The sequence below is a fragment of the Carassius carassius genome, chromosome 27, assembly GCF_963082965.1.
Source record: "Carassius carassius chromosome 27, fCarCar2.1, whole genome shotgun sequence".
NCBI classification, from domain to species: Eukaryota; Metazoa; Chordata; class Actinopteri; order Cypriniformes; family Cyprinidae; genus Carassius; species Carassius carassius.
The window spans coordinates 20,709,938-20,724,939 of NC_081781.1; the positions used below are offsets into that span (position 1 = coordinate 20,709,938).

The 15,002-nt window shown below is 40.2% G+C and overlaps 1 protein-coding gene across 1 annotated transcript in view; it reads right to left on the reverse strand.

The window, feature by feature from the left end:
• Window positions 1-15,002, reverse strand: part of prrc2c (proline-rich coiled-coil 2C) — a 43,923-nt gene that overhangs the window by 22,803 nt on the left and 6,118 nt on the right. Inside the window, exons 2-8 of the mRNA XM_059513106.1 lie at window positions 8,150-8,313; window positions 6,861-7,038; window positions 6,590-6,702; window positions 6,300-6,425; window positions 3,900-4,195; window positions 3,684-3,763; window positions 3,247-3,386 (exon numbers count right to left, since the gene is read on the reverse strand). Of these exons, the coding sequence (XP_059369089.1) occupies window positions 3,247-3,386; window positions 3,684-3,763; window positions 3,900-4,195; window positions 6,300-6,425; window positions 6,590-6,702; window positions 6,861-7,038; window positions 8,150-8,264 (1,048 nt within the window). The 5' untranslated portion in view covers window positions 8,265-8,313. The remainder of the gene's footprint in view (window positions 1-3,246; window positions 3,387-3,683; window positions 3,764-3,899; window positions 4,196-6,299; window positions 6,426-6,589; window positions 6,703-6,860; window positions 7,039-8,149; window positions 8,314-15,002) is intronic.

A 15,002-nucleotide genomic window follows, 5' to 3' on the forward strand; every position in this document is an offset into this window, starting at 1 on the left:
GAGCGCAAGCTCCGAACGCTTGCAAATTGTTTAAAACGCTTGAATCAGCAATATTTAGAAACAAGTGCAAACGATCAGCTACGATCCGTTTCACCCCTTCAAGCAAGTGAACGCCGCGAAACAAGTTAGGAATTTTACATCACTATTCACGATAGTCTATCGGACTGGAAAACACAATAGGCCCGGGACGTGGGGCTTACGATTTTGCGAGCCCTGCACCTCAGATCTATCCAGTTTGTGAAACACTGGTTTCCACACTGGTTTCGTTAAACAAAATAAATTATTATTTTAAAAGATTGACTCAAAAGAATCATTGGTTCACTAATCGGATCATGAACTTGTATTACCGAGCCAAAGATTATCTATTATTGAACATCTCGAATGAATAAAGACTTCAAGTTCATCTGTAAAGCACATAAAGCTATCGTTTGAGTTTATAAACTTCTATTTCATGCATGATTCGTATGGATCTGTTAACTGAATGCAAAGTGTGAGTTCTAGAAGAATGTTTGTGTCTTGATGAGCATGTATCGCTCACTAGGAGTCTATTATGCCCCGTTTCCACCGCAGGAACTTTACCCAGGAACTAGGGACTTTGGCCTGGTACTCGGTGCGTTTCCACCGCAGGAACCAGGAACTAAATAAAGTTCCGGGTAAAAAAATGCCCCTCAGAAAGTCCCCGCTGGCGAGGTGGTACTTTTTCAAAGTTCCTGAACTTTCGGGGGTGGGACTTGGGCGCTAAACATCCTGATTGGTTGAGTTCACGCAGCATTGTTTGAGTTCAACCACCATTTATTCGGATCAACATTTTCTAAATATTACTGTTATTGTGTCATGAAATGTAATTTTAAAAGTATTTCAGGCGAGAATGTAGTTGTTTAAAACTCAAATCTGTGGTTTATTTGTAAAGACAGCGTCTATTTAAAAATGTGTTTCGCCGATCTCGGAGACGGTGAACTCCACGCGATCAGCGAGAGCTCAGTCCTCATGTATCCGCCGAGAAGCAGCCGCTCCTCGGCTAGACCTTCTGATATGTGCCGCTGGCTCTGATGTCTCTTTAGTGGTTAAACAAAATATAATTCAGCTGCGGGGTAAATCTAACAGGTTTTCTTTGGTCTGTATTCAATTTATCTATATGTTAAAATGAAAATAAAAAAGGCACATCTATATAATATTTCGTTTCATTGTAATGGCTGTATATCCCTGAACTAAGTAGTACATTTATGCAGCTGTTATTATGTTTAAATGAAAACGAAAGGAGGCAGTGGTATTTGATATCCTATTTCGTTTTATTGTAAATATACGGAGGAAAATTGCAGAAGCCAAAGCGAGCTGAGTTCACGCAGCATTGATTGAGTTCAACCACCATTTATTCGGATCATGTTCAGAATATTACTGTTTTATTGTGTCATGAAATGTAATTTTAAAATTATTTCAGGCGAGAATGTAGTTGTTTAAAACTCAAATCTGTGGTTTATTTGTAAAGACAGCGCCTATTTAAAAATGTGTTTCGCCGATCTCAGAGACTGTGAACTCCACCCGATCAGCGGGAGCTCAGTTCTCATCGATCCGCCGAGAAGCAGCCGCTCCTCGGCTAGACCTTCTGATGTGTGCCGCTGGCTCTGATGTCTCTTTAGTGGTTAAACATAAAATATAATTCGTTTTGGGTAAATCTAACAGGTTATCTTTGGTCTTTTGTCACAGTATCTTTTGGTATTCAATTTATCTATATGTTAAAATGAAAATAAAAAAGGCAAATCTATATAATATTTCGTTTCATTGTAATGGCTGTATATATACACATATCCCTGAACTAAGTACATTTCTGCAGCTGTTATTATGCTTAAATGAAAACGAAAGGAGGCAGTGGTATTTGATATCCTATTTTGTTTTATTGTAAATATACAGAGAGGAAAATAGTAGCTGACTGAAGTTATCAAGTATATGCTGCTGTTTGCAGATTTACTGGACTTGCGTCGTCGCGGACATCACACTCCCGAGACGAATGCACAAAGTCCGCACTACCGAGAATGCACGTCCAAAATCAGCGCACTTTGTATTGAGAAACGCGCGCAGACCTACGTCACCAGTCTATTTGCCTAATCTTCCCGGTACTTTACACCGCGGTGGAAACGCAGAAAGCAACAGTTCTGGGGGGGGAAGTTCCTGGGAAAAAAAAGTTCCTAGTACAAATGTTCCGGGTAATTTCGGTGGAAACGCGGCATAAATGAACAGCTGCTGTTCTTTTTATTTTTTTTTTAAACGGAGGATCAGTTGCCCTATTGGTTAAAATCCCCAAACTGTTTACTTAAATATTAAATTAATAAATGACATCAAAACGGGCGTTTGCGTTCTGATGTGGTGGGCTGCTGTGGGCCAGAAAGTCCAGGGCAACCTTTTGGTCCCAGTCCGCCCCTGAATGGCTCACCCCTATCCAAAAAGCACAACCAGTTGTATTAATAATGTTATCCTGAGTGGGAAGTGTTACCAGAATTTGTTTTAATTAAGGTGAAAAATAAAAGTTTTGTGTTTAACGTATTTGTGTTGATGTTGAAATGGATTTTAAAAACATATGGTATCGAAAAAAGTATCGTTAGGAACCGCTATCGAAACTGAGGTATCGAAATTGGCACTGGATCGAAAGATTTTGAACAATACCCAGCCCTAGACGTGAGGCTGTCAGCTATTTTTATTCACTTAAACATCTAATAAGTGATTATTTTCTCTCTAATACACAATGCCAATGTATTTTTCGAGTGGGGTCCCCTGTAAAAACACGTTCCGGGTGCTAAAATAACATTATTGGCGTCACTTCAACCCGCGGCGCAGACATGAAAAACATCCTGCAGCAGTGATAAATTAGCCCAATTCCACGGGAAAACCGCAAACTTGGCAATACCGTGACAGATAGTTATGTCTACAACGGACACAGAGGGCTGTCTCGGCATAAACACAACAGCTTGAAGTTGTCTAATGTGGCACTGTCTCCTGCTGCACTAATAGTAGCACGGCTTTCCTCGGTGTATACATATCCTTACAAGTAAAATTTTTGATGGATTATTTGTGTCCCCTTCAAAAATTGCTTGAGAAATGTTTATTGTCCCCCCAAATGTTAGACGAAATGTATGCACCTGCCTACAAGTGTATATTCTTTACAACCCAACCCTTCTGTAAACCATAAATAATAATAATAATTAAAAAAAACACAATTACAACAACAAAAAAACATCCAAAAGTCACTCTCACCTGCCCAACCCTCATCAGCATCAGTGTCCAGATTGTCTAGCTCTTTTAGTTCAGTGGCACTAACAATTGATGGCCTGTCTGGATCCTGCAGCCATGGCTGAGAGGGAGGCTGGGAGGGTCTTCCACCAGACCGTGGACCCCTTAGTGGAGAAAAGAGAGAAATATTAGGAAAAAGCTAGATTTCACAAGGCTCCTAATGTCCTGGATGTATTCCAAAATACCAGATTGCTTGTCTTAATAAAATTTCACTTTCAACTGCTTCCATTTTAACTTAACACTTCGGACAACATTTAGAACAATAACTAGTTAGAACTGTAACTTCAACTTTAGATAGCACCATAGCATAAATGCATCAGATTCCTCAAAATAAATAATTATTTCAACCTTAGCTTCTAGATCTAAGGCCAATTAAGTTCAAACCTTATGAGATCACTTACTTAGACATCTCCTGTTGTCCAGGGTACCTAAAGCTGCCTTGTACAGGAGGAAAGGGCCCTCGAGGGTAAGCACTGAACATCTGAAAAGATAAAGCACACATTAAAATAGCACTGCCAAATACACTTCTACAAATCAGTACCAAACAAAACAATACATAGCAGCATGTCACATTTCAGAAGGTAAATTAAATTATAAACAATGGCTAAATCACTCACATATGGTGGCATCATGCTCCTGAACTGGGCAGCATGGAACGGAGATGACATTCCTCTTACTGTTTGCTGGCCACCATTAAGTTTATGCTGAGGGGCAGTAGGTGGGAGCCTGTCTCTGGCATCTCTCTTTTCTCTGCCCTCCCCAGCAGAAGGTTTCCCTGTCTCATCGGAGTCCCCAGAGGGAGATGGTGTGCCTCGTCCCACGCCTGATTCCTCAGAGGGCTTACTATCAGTCTCTGAAGAACTGGGAGCAACGTTTAAGTTCCTGCCTCCACCTTCCCGCCAGCTACCCACATCTGAGAAGGGAATGGAAATGAAAGGCCAGAGTGAAGGTGATAATTATATTTAAGAACTCTCATTAAGAAACTGCTGAATATATTTTCTTCCCTAAATAGTTGCAACCCAACAAGTGCCCCTATTATGCCATTTTAAGTTTCCTAATATTGTTTTATGAGTCTCCTAAAACAGGTCTACATGCATTCAAGTTCAAAAAACATGTTAGTTCTCTCAAAAAAAATTATTTAATTTTAGCTAATTTTTAATTGATTCATAAGCGACTTGTGCGAAGCAGTTCAAAGAATCAGTCTCTCTAAACCCCTCCTTTCTGTGAGCCCTCACTGCTGTGATTGGCCAGATGGCGCAGTCCTTTGTGATTGGTCTACCGCGTACAGCATGTGTCGGAAACGAAACTGACATTGCCATAACGGAATGACAGCCCTGGAGACTTGTCAGTACATAGAAAAGATGGTATGGATTGTACCTTACCATTTCTCATGATGAAAGAGTTGAAGTGGCTGATCGACAAGAGACTCATTCACAAGAACGACTGGAGCAGGATGTTTCTCAGCACTAAGTGTCAAGTTTTAAAGGTGATATATATATAGGATTGCCAGGTATTGCAGTCCAAATTAAAAATATTGGAGAGGGGTTTTTTTTCCCAGGCCCCTCCTAAGACTTGACGCACATGCAGGTTGCCATATTGACAAATAGGGATGGGTATCGTTAAGGTTTTAACGGTATTACTACTCTTATCGATACTGCTTAACGGTCCGGTACTTTAACGGTATTCTTATCGGTACTTTGTGTTGTGTCACTTTGTGTTGTGTTAGGCAGTCGAAAACTTTGCATTTCTCTGTCTGCACATAATGCACTTTTGAAAGATGCTTTGACAGATTGCTTGTGTTTCCGCCCTTACATGCAAAAATTTTGTTGCACTTATGACAACCAGCGTTGTCTGCATCAACTCTAGTGAAGTATAACCACACTTTGGAACATTTTACTGTCTCCGCCATCGTCACTCTTTGTATTAAGCAGGAGTTTTCGTACTGTAAGGGGCCGTTCACATATCACATCTAAAAACGTGTGGAAGACGCTAGGCACGCCGCTTTGATTTTTTTTCCCCAAAGCCTTCGGGCACTTGCGCTCCTGAGGAATCTGCCATTGCTAAGCAACCATGACCTGCTCTCTCCATGAAGACGCGGAAATTTCAGCAATGGATAAATGGATTTGCAGCACTAAAAATCGCTTGCAGTAGCTCTGCTACTAAATTAATTTAAAAATCCACATACAGCTATCAGCTGTTCCGTCATCTTGGCTGAGCTTTCAACGTTGTTACGGAAAAGGTGAGGAAGTTACATGACCTGTGGTGCGCTTGCGGCATTCTGAAAAGTTGAGATGTTTTTAACTCGATGCGGTGCGGACGCGCCTGGAAAAAACTAGCTCGTTGCACTGCGTGCACGTGGCGACCGCATCGCTTCCATTATGAGCGGGCATACCGCGCGCCTACATTTGAAATAACGAACTTGAGTGCGCAAAAGACGCGATATGTGAACGGCCCCTTATGCATGTGTGTGCGCTGCGCTTGTTCTTGTTGTGTATGTGTGTGTGTGTGACTGACAGACAGCCTCCGCGGCGCGCATGAGAGATCTCGCAGATTTCACAGACAAACGTCTTAATATCGCAAATTAGAAATGTTTGGTGAGATAAAATGTGCACGATAACATTAAGCAAAAATACATAGTTTATTAATTTTTTCCCCTCCAGTACTGAAAGCAGAACCGATACCGATCTTACTGATACTAAGGTCTTTCATAATTTAGCCCCGGGGCCATTTTAATACCGGGTTTCGGTACCCATCCCTATTGACGACACCAACAGGAACGAGCGCATATGACGATGAATGAAATCAAATGCGCTGTGTTTTCTGCCAGGGGTGGCTATGGGGGGGTTGTGCTGGAAGCGTGAATCCTTATAAGGGAAAACAACTAACGATTCCTAACATCGTGTCTACACCAGATGTGAGCGGCGCAACGTGACAACATCATGATGTCTATCAGCAATCAGCATAATATGGGCACTTTATCAGAGCTCCTAAGTAATGGTGAAGGATGATGGTCGTACTCTGAGGCCTGAGGCTGGGGCCTGGCCCATAAGGTTCATCTTCCTGATCGCCTGATTTCTCCACCTCACCCGCCGCCTGCAGACTCGGAAACTCCTGATGGAACTCACTGCTCATCCGAGGAGCTCCTGTAGACACAGTGAAACTTCAGCACTTGACTTCAGCAGTTCAAAATTCATGATAATTAAGATAAATCTGTGGCTTAAATTTGTTTAGAAAAGGATTTACAGTTCACCGAGTAGCATTCTGAGAGTGAACAACAATGAAAAGGTTTACAGAGGAAACGGCTTACCGTCCAGCTGCCCAGACTGTCTGCTGTTGGCCCAGGAGCGGCTGCCTCCCAGAGGGGCATCAGATGTCTGGGGCACAGTTGGCTTAGGCTGTGGTGGAGGTGTCTCTTGTTGCCTACAATCATAAAAAAAAAAAAAAAAAAGTGCCAGTGGAACAGAAGAATCTAATGACTGCAAAACATGCAAGACAATGTGAAAAGAGTATGTTTGGAACATCTAAAATAGATTTTTCAACAGGAACAAGACCTATCATTTAAGAAGGTGGAGTTTTACCGTTCATCTCCTGGTTGATCCTGTCTGGAGGCCCATCCGCTGCCATCCTTGGGTACGATGCTAACATTGGGATCGTTGCCTTTGTTCTCAGCTTTTAAGCTGGGCAGGTTAGCTGGAGGGGGCATGCGTCGACTGACCGCAACTTTGCCCAAACTTTGGAGGCCATGTCTGGCAGCAACTAAGTGGAAGAAAAGAAAGGATTTTCAATTTTCTGACTGTTATGGAAATTTTTTATTTTGATAATTGATTGCATTCATCTAATTTAAGTATCTTTTTTAACATACAATGATCAAGGTAGTATATATAGTCCATATGGACATTGAGTAATTTCATGTAACTTGTGCACATAACTGCTTTAGGTTGAAAAACAACATTTAAGGGGAAACTGCGTACCAGGGATGGGAAGTTTTGAGAGTAACCAGGCATCTACGATGTAATGTGCATGTGTTATGGTGTGATGTGCACTGAGCAACATGATTGGCTTAAAGGTCCTTCAATGTATCTTTTTAAATACTATAAAAAGTGGGCTGTGAGTCTGTGTTATCTCTTTTCACACAGATTCAAGCTCTGTGTAAAGCAGATCATTCTCTGCAGAGAATTAAAGCAATACAAAGACAAAACTCTGTTTGGTTTTTCATTCTCAGTCTCTACAAATTATTGAATTAGAATTTCCACGACATGACCAAAAGTCATTTACATTTGGCAGACACTTTTATCCAAAGCAACTTACAAATGATGACAATAGAAGTGATCAAACCCCCCACAAAAGAGCAATAATATGCAATAAAATTAACAATTTGTACAGGAATATTGTTAATATGAGCAAAAAATGTTCTTAGGCAGTCTCTATCTTTAAGCTCATAGGAATGCACAGCAGTAACTTAGTGGACAAAGGCTGCTTATTTGACCCAGCGATGCAAAGGAGGCTGATCGGGGGGCTCAATGAACAACAGTTCAAAGACCCCAGTGCATCACTTGACACTCTACTCAATGAATGATTTCTTATTTTGAGAACTAGACAGCAAATCATTACAAATTACCCAAGTCAAGTGTAAGTCAATGTTGCAAAAATTTGTGTAGACTGTCTGTAAGCTTTGAATTAGGCATTTAAGCATCCTGTAAGCATTTTTCTGTTTGCTTCATCGTATTTATGCAAAAGCAATTCACCACTTTAGGTTTTAAGGAGAAATGTAACCGAAACATGTTCTTGACAGCTTTTGAGGGATTCACCCCACCACAGGGAACTTAGTAATTAACAGCTTGTTTGTAAGAATGGTCCATTGACTTACCTGCAGTTTTCTGGGTCTCCAGAGACTTGCCCTTGTACGTGTTGAAGAGGCTAAGGGTTGCATACTTGGTCTTGCCATCCTTTGCCTTGGTGCTCTGCCCTGACTTCTCTGACATTGCGCTGGAAACTCATTGAGTCCTGCGGCCTCACCCCTCAGAACCAGCCCTTAGAAGAACCCAATAAATAAAATATTCAATGAGCAGATGCTTAACCAAATACTTTCTCTAATATTCCACCTGCACCTCTTAAGAATTTTAAGCAGTATTTCCTGTCAGGCTTTAGAGCAGGCTACAACGCAACACCAGGAGCCATTGTTGAGGAACTACAGAGACAAACAGACAAATGTGCATGTGAGCAAGCAACCCTCCCCAAATACAGCATATGCTTATGATAGCCTTTATACTCCTTTCACAAACATTACTAAATTAGATTCAGTGGTTCAAACTGGAAGGTTTATTCAAGGCCATGCACCAAACATGCAGAGAAATCATTAGGTGCACAATCAGGCTTTTATCAGACTTTCCTACTTCCAGGTTAAGGCAGGGTCTTATTTGTCAAATTTATTACATATTTACACTAGGGGTGGTCCGAATACCATTTTTTGAGCTTTGTAGCCTCGGTAGTAAGAACATCTAATATTCAAAGCTTCAGAGGGAGGGGGCTGAACATTTTCTTCTCTCTAATAAAGGCAGGAATCTTTGGGTGTCTGTCTGTTTGCATTTTTATTATGTTGAGAGCTGGTGTGTTGCTGCAGACCCAATGGAGTGCAGGGTTGCATTTTGGTGCAATATAGACACACGCAATATAGATAAACTTTTAATAAACTACAGAACAGTGCGAGCTCGCAGTGGCACACCTCTCGCGGCCAGGATTTTATAAGCTCTAAGAATGGACTAGTGATAGAAAACACACAGGTCTGTTAAAAACTATACTTTTAATATAGTCAAATTATCATTACTTCATTAAGTATTATCATTCATTATCATTAAGTATTTTCCAAGCAAATTGTGATCATTTTTATTGTGTAAAAATTACTGATTAACATTAGGGGTGTAAGAAAATAGATACATGGGAGCACCTCAACATTTTGTTTGCTGATACAGATATAGATTCTCAAAAACGGAATATCAATATATAAAAAAAGAAATCATACAAGATTCATGGCATTCATGGCAGTGGTTTAGTTTTGAGCTTATATCCCAACTGGTAGATAGCAGTCTTCTCTGAACTTAAAACAGTGACAGGAAATACTAGCAGCAGGGCACTCCGGCATTTAATGTCCACCACGACTGTGGTGCAGGCACCCCCTCGGTTTCGTCAATTGCTGTTGGGCACGGCCGGCATTAGGGTCATCGCGCAGCTGCAGCTTTCTCTCGTGGTGGGGGCATTTTTGTGCAGTTGGTGCAGTGCTCATGTCCCAGTCTCAGCGTTTCCAAGTGGTACATAAATAATAAAATACTGGGGATTTCCTACTAATCACAGGAGTGGCTTTAATGACGAGACGCACATGAAAATCGCATTTGATTTTTCCTCAGCCCTAATCGGGATACGTATCGTATACGTATACTGCAAAAGGCAGTGGGACTCTACATCTTTGAATCCCAAATATTTTAATTTGATGAAGCACATCATGATGCCATGCCGATGTCAGTGTGACAGTAAGGGAAAGGGGGTACGGCAATCTACTGTGAGCCACATGGGGCTCCATTCATAATTGATGTGGTGTGAGGGCTTATGCCAAGACAGCACATTAGAAGCAACAGGGTCACCTCATCATGTTCATACACAATTAGATTCACTGCACACTGAGAATTATAAAGATAATGTGGTATTTTTCACAACTACATTAATATAATGCTATTCAGAACAAAAATCAACACTGAAATCCTCAGAATCGGTTTAATATTTATAACATGTTTTTTTGAGACTTAAATGCACTTTATAATGTATATGCTGTTTGTTTGTTGTGTGTTTTGTCTTATGCAGTGACCTGTATATTGCTTGTAAGGTGACCTCGGGTGTTCTGAAAGGCGTCATGAAATAAAATGCATTATTATTATGTATTTCATAAGTTGAAATCAGCTTGAGTATGGATAAACCTAAGATAAAGCAACAGCCCTCAAACCCATTTAACACAGTCATTTCTGGGAGAGAGTTAAAAAGGCCAGTAATGCCAAATCAAAAACATACAGAGCATAAAACTTAACATCATGCAAACCAGCTCTACATACACACACAAACAAACTAAAAGTCACATGATAAGACGAGGTGTAATTAAAGTGAAAGCAGTCATATTTTAATTTGGGTTATCAGGATTTTCTGACACAAACATTTCATTAAGGAAAGACTTAGTGCAGCTTCACCGGTTAAATGCCAGCTTCCTCTCAATCTACACCTCAAAAAATGTAATCTTTTAGCTGGCTGCTACATTGTAAAAGTTACAGGTAGTTAAATGCAACCAATGGGACTATGTAAAGGCCAGATCAACATTCAACACTCTTTACTTGAAACTGCCAGGACAGGAGACCAATGAATAGCTAAAACCCCCTAAAGCCCGCTGGCCTATTCTGTCCCACCACATCATTTTGTGTGACCGATGAGAGCATATGATTGTCTTAAAATAAATATCAAATTATGAAAGTGCGCATCAATAGCACAAGTTTCTGTTTATATTTGGCTTTCTATTTATATGCATTAATTGACTTTGGTGTGTATATGATTCGCAATGGTTAGGATTAGGGGTGTGGGGTTTTTCAGTTGATGACTGTGTGGACTGTTCAAAGGAATAAGTGTGAACCTCAGTGCTAGAGCCCCACCGACAGAAATGGAAAAACACAATATTCTACATTCATTCGTGTCAATGATATATGAAAATAATAATAACAATTTTTGCTATCAGATCAACCGGCAAACTCCTGGAAAGTCTAAAGATCCAGTAAGCAAAAGCATTCAAATGGTTCAAAACATTGACAATGCAGAGAAAACTTGGCCGATTTCAGCAGAGATAATAGTACTCATGTACAGTAGTGGCCAAAAGTTTTGAGAATTACATAAATATTAGTTTTCAAAAAGTTTGCTGCTGAACTGCTTTTAGATCTTTGTTTCAGTTGTTTCTGTGATGTACTGAAATATAATTACAAGCACTTCATGCGTTTCAAAGGCTTTTATCTACAATTACATGACATTTTTGCAAAGAGTCAGTATTTGCAGTGTTGGCCCTTCTTTTTCAGGACCTCTGCAATTCAACTGGGCATGCTCTCAATCAACTTCTGAGGCCAAATCCTGACTGATAGCAACCCATTCTTTCATAATCACTTCTTGGAGTTTGTCAGAATTAGAGGGTTTTTGTTTGTCCACCCACCTCTTGAGGATTGACCACAAGTTCTCAATGGGATTAAGATCTGGGGAGTTTCCAGGCCATGGACCCAAAATTTCAACATTCTGGTCCTTGAGCCACTTAGTTATCACTTTTGGCTTATGGCACGGTGCTCCATCGTGCTGGAAAATGCATTGTTCTTCACCAAACTGTTGTTGGAAGAAGTTGCTGTTGGAGGGTGTTTTAGTACCATTTTTTATTCATGGCTGTGTTTTTGGGCAGAATTGTGAGTGAGCCCACTCCCTTGGATGAGAAGCAACCCCACACATGAATGGTGTCAGGATGCTTTACTGTTGGCATGACACAGGACTGATGGTAGCGCTCACCTTTTCTTCTCCGGACAAGTCTTTTTCCAGATGCCCCAAACAATCAGAAAGGGGCTTCATCGGAGAATATGACTTTGCCGCAGTCCATTCCTTATACTTTCTGCAGAAGATCAATCTGTCCCTGATGTTTTTTTTTGGAGAGAAGTGGCTTCTTTGCTACCCTTCTTGACACCAGGCCATCTTCCAAAAGTCTTCGCCTCACGGTGCGTGCAGATGCGCTCACACCTGCCTGCTGCCATTCCTGAGCAAGCTCTGCACTGGTGGCACTCCGATCCCGCAGCTGAATCCTCTTTAGGAGATGATCCTGGCTCTTGCTGGACTTTCTTGGACGCCCTGAAGCCTTCTTTACAAGGATTGAACCTCGTTCCTTGAAGTTCTTGATGATCCTATAAATTGTTGATTTAGGTGCAATCTTAGTAGCCACAATATCCTTGCCTGTGAAGCCATTTTTATGCAACGCAATGATGGCTGCACGCGTTTCTTTGCAGGTCACCATGGTTAACAATGGAAGAACAATGATTTCAAGCATCATCCTCCTTTTAACATGTCAAGTCTGCCATTCTAACCCAATCAGCCTGACATAATGATCTCCAGCCTTGTGCTCGTCAACATTCTCACCTGAGTTAACAAGACGATTACTGAAATGATCTCAGCAGGTCCTTTAATGACAGCAATGAAATGCAGTGGAAAGGTTTTTTTGGGATTAAGTTAATTTTCATGGCAAAGAAGGACTATGCAATTCATCTGATCACTCTTCATAACATTCTGAAGTATATGCAAATTGCTATTATAAAAACTTAAGCAGCAACATTTCCAATTTCCAATATTTATGTAATTCTCAAAACTTTTGGCCATGACTGTACAGGGCAGGAGGAAAAAAAAAAAAAAAAACCCCAGCAGGCTATTTGGCTTAAAAGTAGGGGTGTGCACGGATAGTCGAGCATTCGAATATTAGTTCTGCTCTAATAATAAATAAAAATGATATTCGAATTTCGCTATATTTTTGCTTTCCATAAAAAAAAAGAAAAAAAAAAAAAAGTCCACAATAAAACCTAATTCGGTCACTTTCTGTGATTCTCCACGGCATATTTGAAGATGTATGCAAGCAAAAAATAATTAATGAATGAATAAGAACTGCGGTCTTCTACAGTACTTCAAATATGCCGTGGAGAATCACAGAATTCAAGAACATTGTTGGGGCATCTCTCAAGCAACGAATAAACACCGCTAATTTGGAGAATGCAGTGAAAACTCCTCTTCTCGCGTCTGCCCTAGACCCTCGGCACATCTCAGGTCTCTCGATGAAAACATGAGAGAAGTAAGAAATTTTTTTTTTAACATTATCAGAACCTTGTCCTTGATGCGAGTGGTGCGGATGCAGCCGCCGCCACCAACGATGAAGAGGATGCAATGCCCACTCATCGGAAAAGGCTGAGCCAGTTCTTCAGCAATGATTACAGAGTCCAGCCGAGACGAGTGGGAACAGTTCTTGCTGGAGCCATGTATTCCACCAGATGAGGATCCCATTCAGTGGTGAAACGAAAACACGAAGCGCTTCACAAAACTTATTCGCTTAGCACACCGTTATTTGTGAGTTCTGCCAACGTCTGTGCCATCAGAGTGCGTTTTCTCCGCGGCCGGCCTTATTGTTAACAGACTAAAAAGCCGACTTTCCCCCGATCATGTTTACATGCCTGTGTTTCTTAACAAGAACATGTAAAACGATAGAAAAAAAAAGCAAAAAAGATTTGCTGACAATTTCAAAGTTAAGTGTAAGCATTCTGTACAATAGCCTAATTGCTGCAGGCTGCTTTACGTTTTTTCTTTGTTCACTTTTTTTTTTTGCTTTTAATCTGTACTTTTGTTTGTTTGCACTCATTGTTAAAACACCATGTGTAATGCTCAAGCTTATTGTGTGTAAGCTTGTTCAAAAATTACAGAAACAATAAATGTCTCTGAAAAATAACGTCTGTCTCATTAAACTTAATTTAAATAAACTAATATTCGAATATTCGTTTTTTGTGAGCTCAAATATTCGAATGTGATATTTGCAGAAAACGACCATCCCTACTTAAAAGCACAAGTGCTTTATACTGGATATTGCTGAAGGCGTTTTAACCGATGCAGTAGTCAGTGTTTTAGTACATCTGGATCAGGCAGGTCAAGGTAGCTATTTAGTGGTCTTTTGGCGTCATCCTGAGCGCCGCATACACCCAAAGCATGAGCGCTAAAGCCCGTCAAACAGCGTCTGATTACCGAACTAAGCTAGTTTGCACTAATTCTGTCAAAACACACAAGGCCTTACATGTAGACTCAAGTTGGTTATGTCTAAAATGAAAGTAAACAGTTAGAAAACTGAAAAACGTAAACTTGCCTTATATCAGATGCGTGCAGGTCTTAAAGTGACAATAGGCCTATTAAACATGCAGCCAACTATCATTACTGTCAAGGGATACATCACCATGAAAATTCATTTCTGTCATTATTTACTCACTGTCACATTGATCCAAACCTGTATTAATTGCTTTCTTGTGCTTAACACAAAAGAAGATACCTTGAGGAACATGGAAAACCAAAGTTGCTGGTCCACATTGAATTTGATAGTAGCAAAAAACACTTTGGAAGTCACTGTGGACCAGCAACTGTTTGATTTTCCACGTTCCTCAAAATAGTATTTATGTTCAGAAGAAAGAAAAAAACTCAATCAGGTTTAAAACCACTTTTGAGTGAGTAAATGGTGGTATAAATATAAAACACTGTGACAGAATTGACAGACAGCTGACAGAATTATTATTTTTGGGCGAACTCTTCCTGTAACATTAACAAAAAGAGAAAAATCACTCACTGCTCTTGATCGAAGAAACTGAATACAGTTGCTTTAGGAATCAGTTAATATAGTATTTTATTTTTATATTTGTTCATTCAATTTCTTGAATGCTCCTGCTAAATACACCTTATTGTACCCGAAAATAAAGCCCAGTTTGTTTTATTTGTATATTATGTGTAGTAGTAATGTGTATCTTTGCCATTCTTTTATCCTTGTTTTTAAAAAATAAGAACAAAGATTTTTATCTTCGCTCTCTTTGGCCTAAATATCTGCCATTCTTTCTTTGGTTACTTTGAAAGGCTTTGTCTTTATAATAGGGAAATGA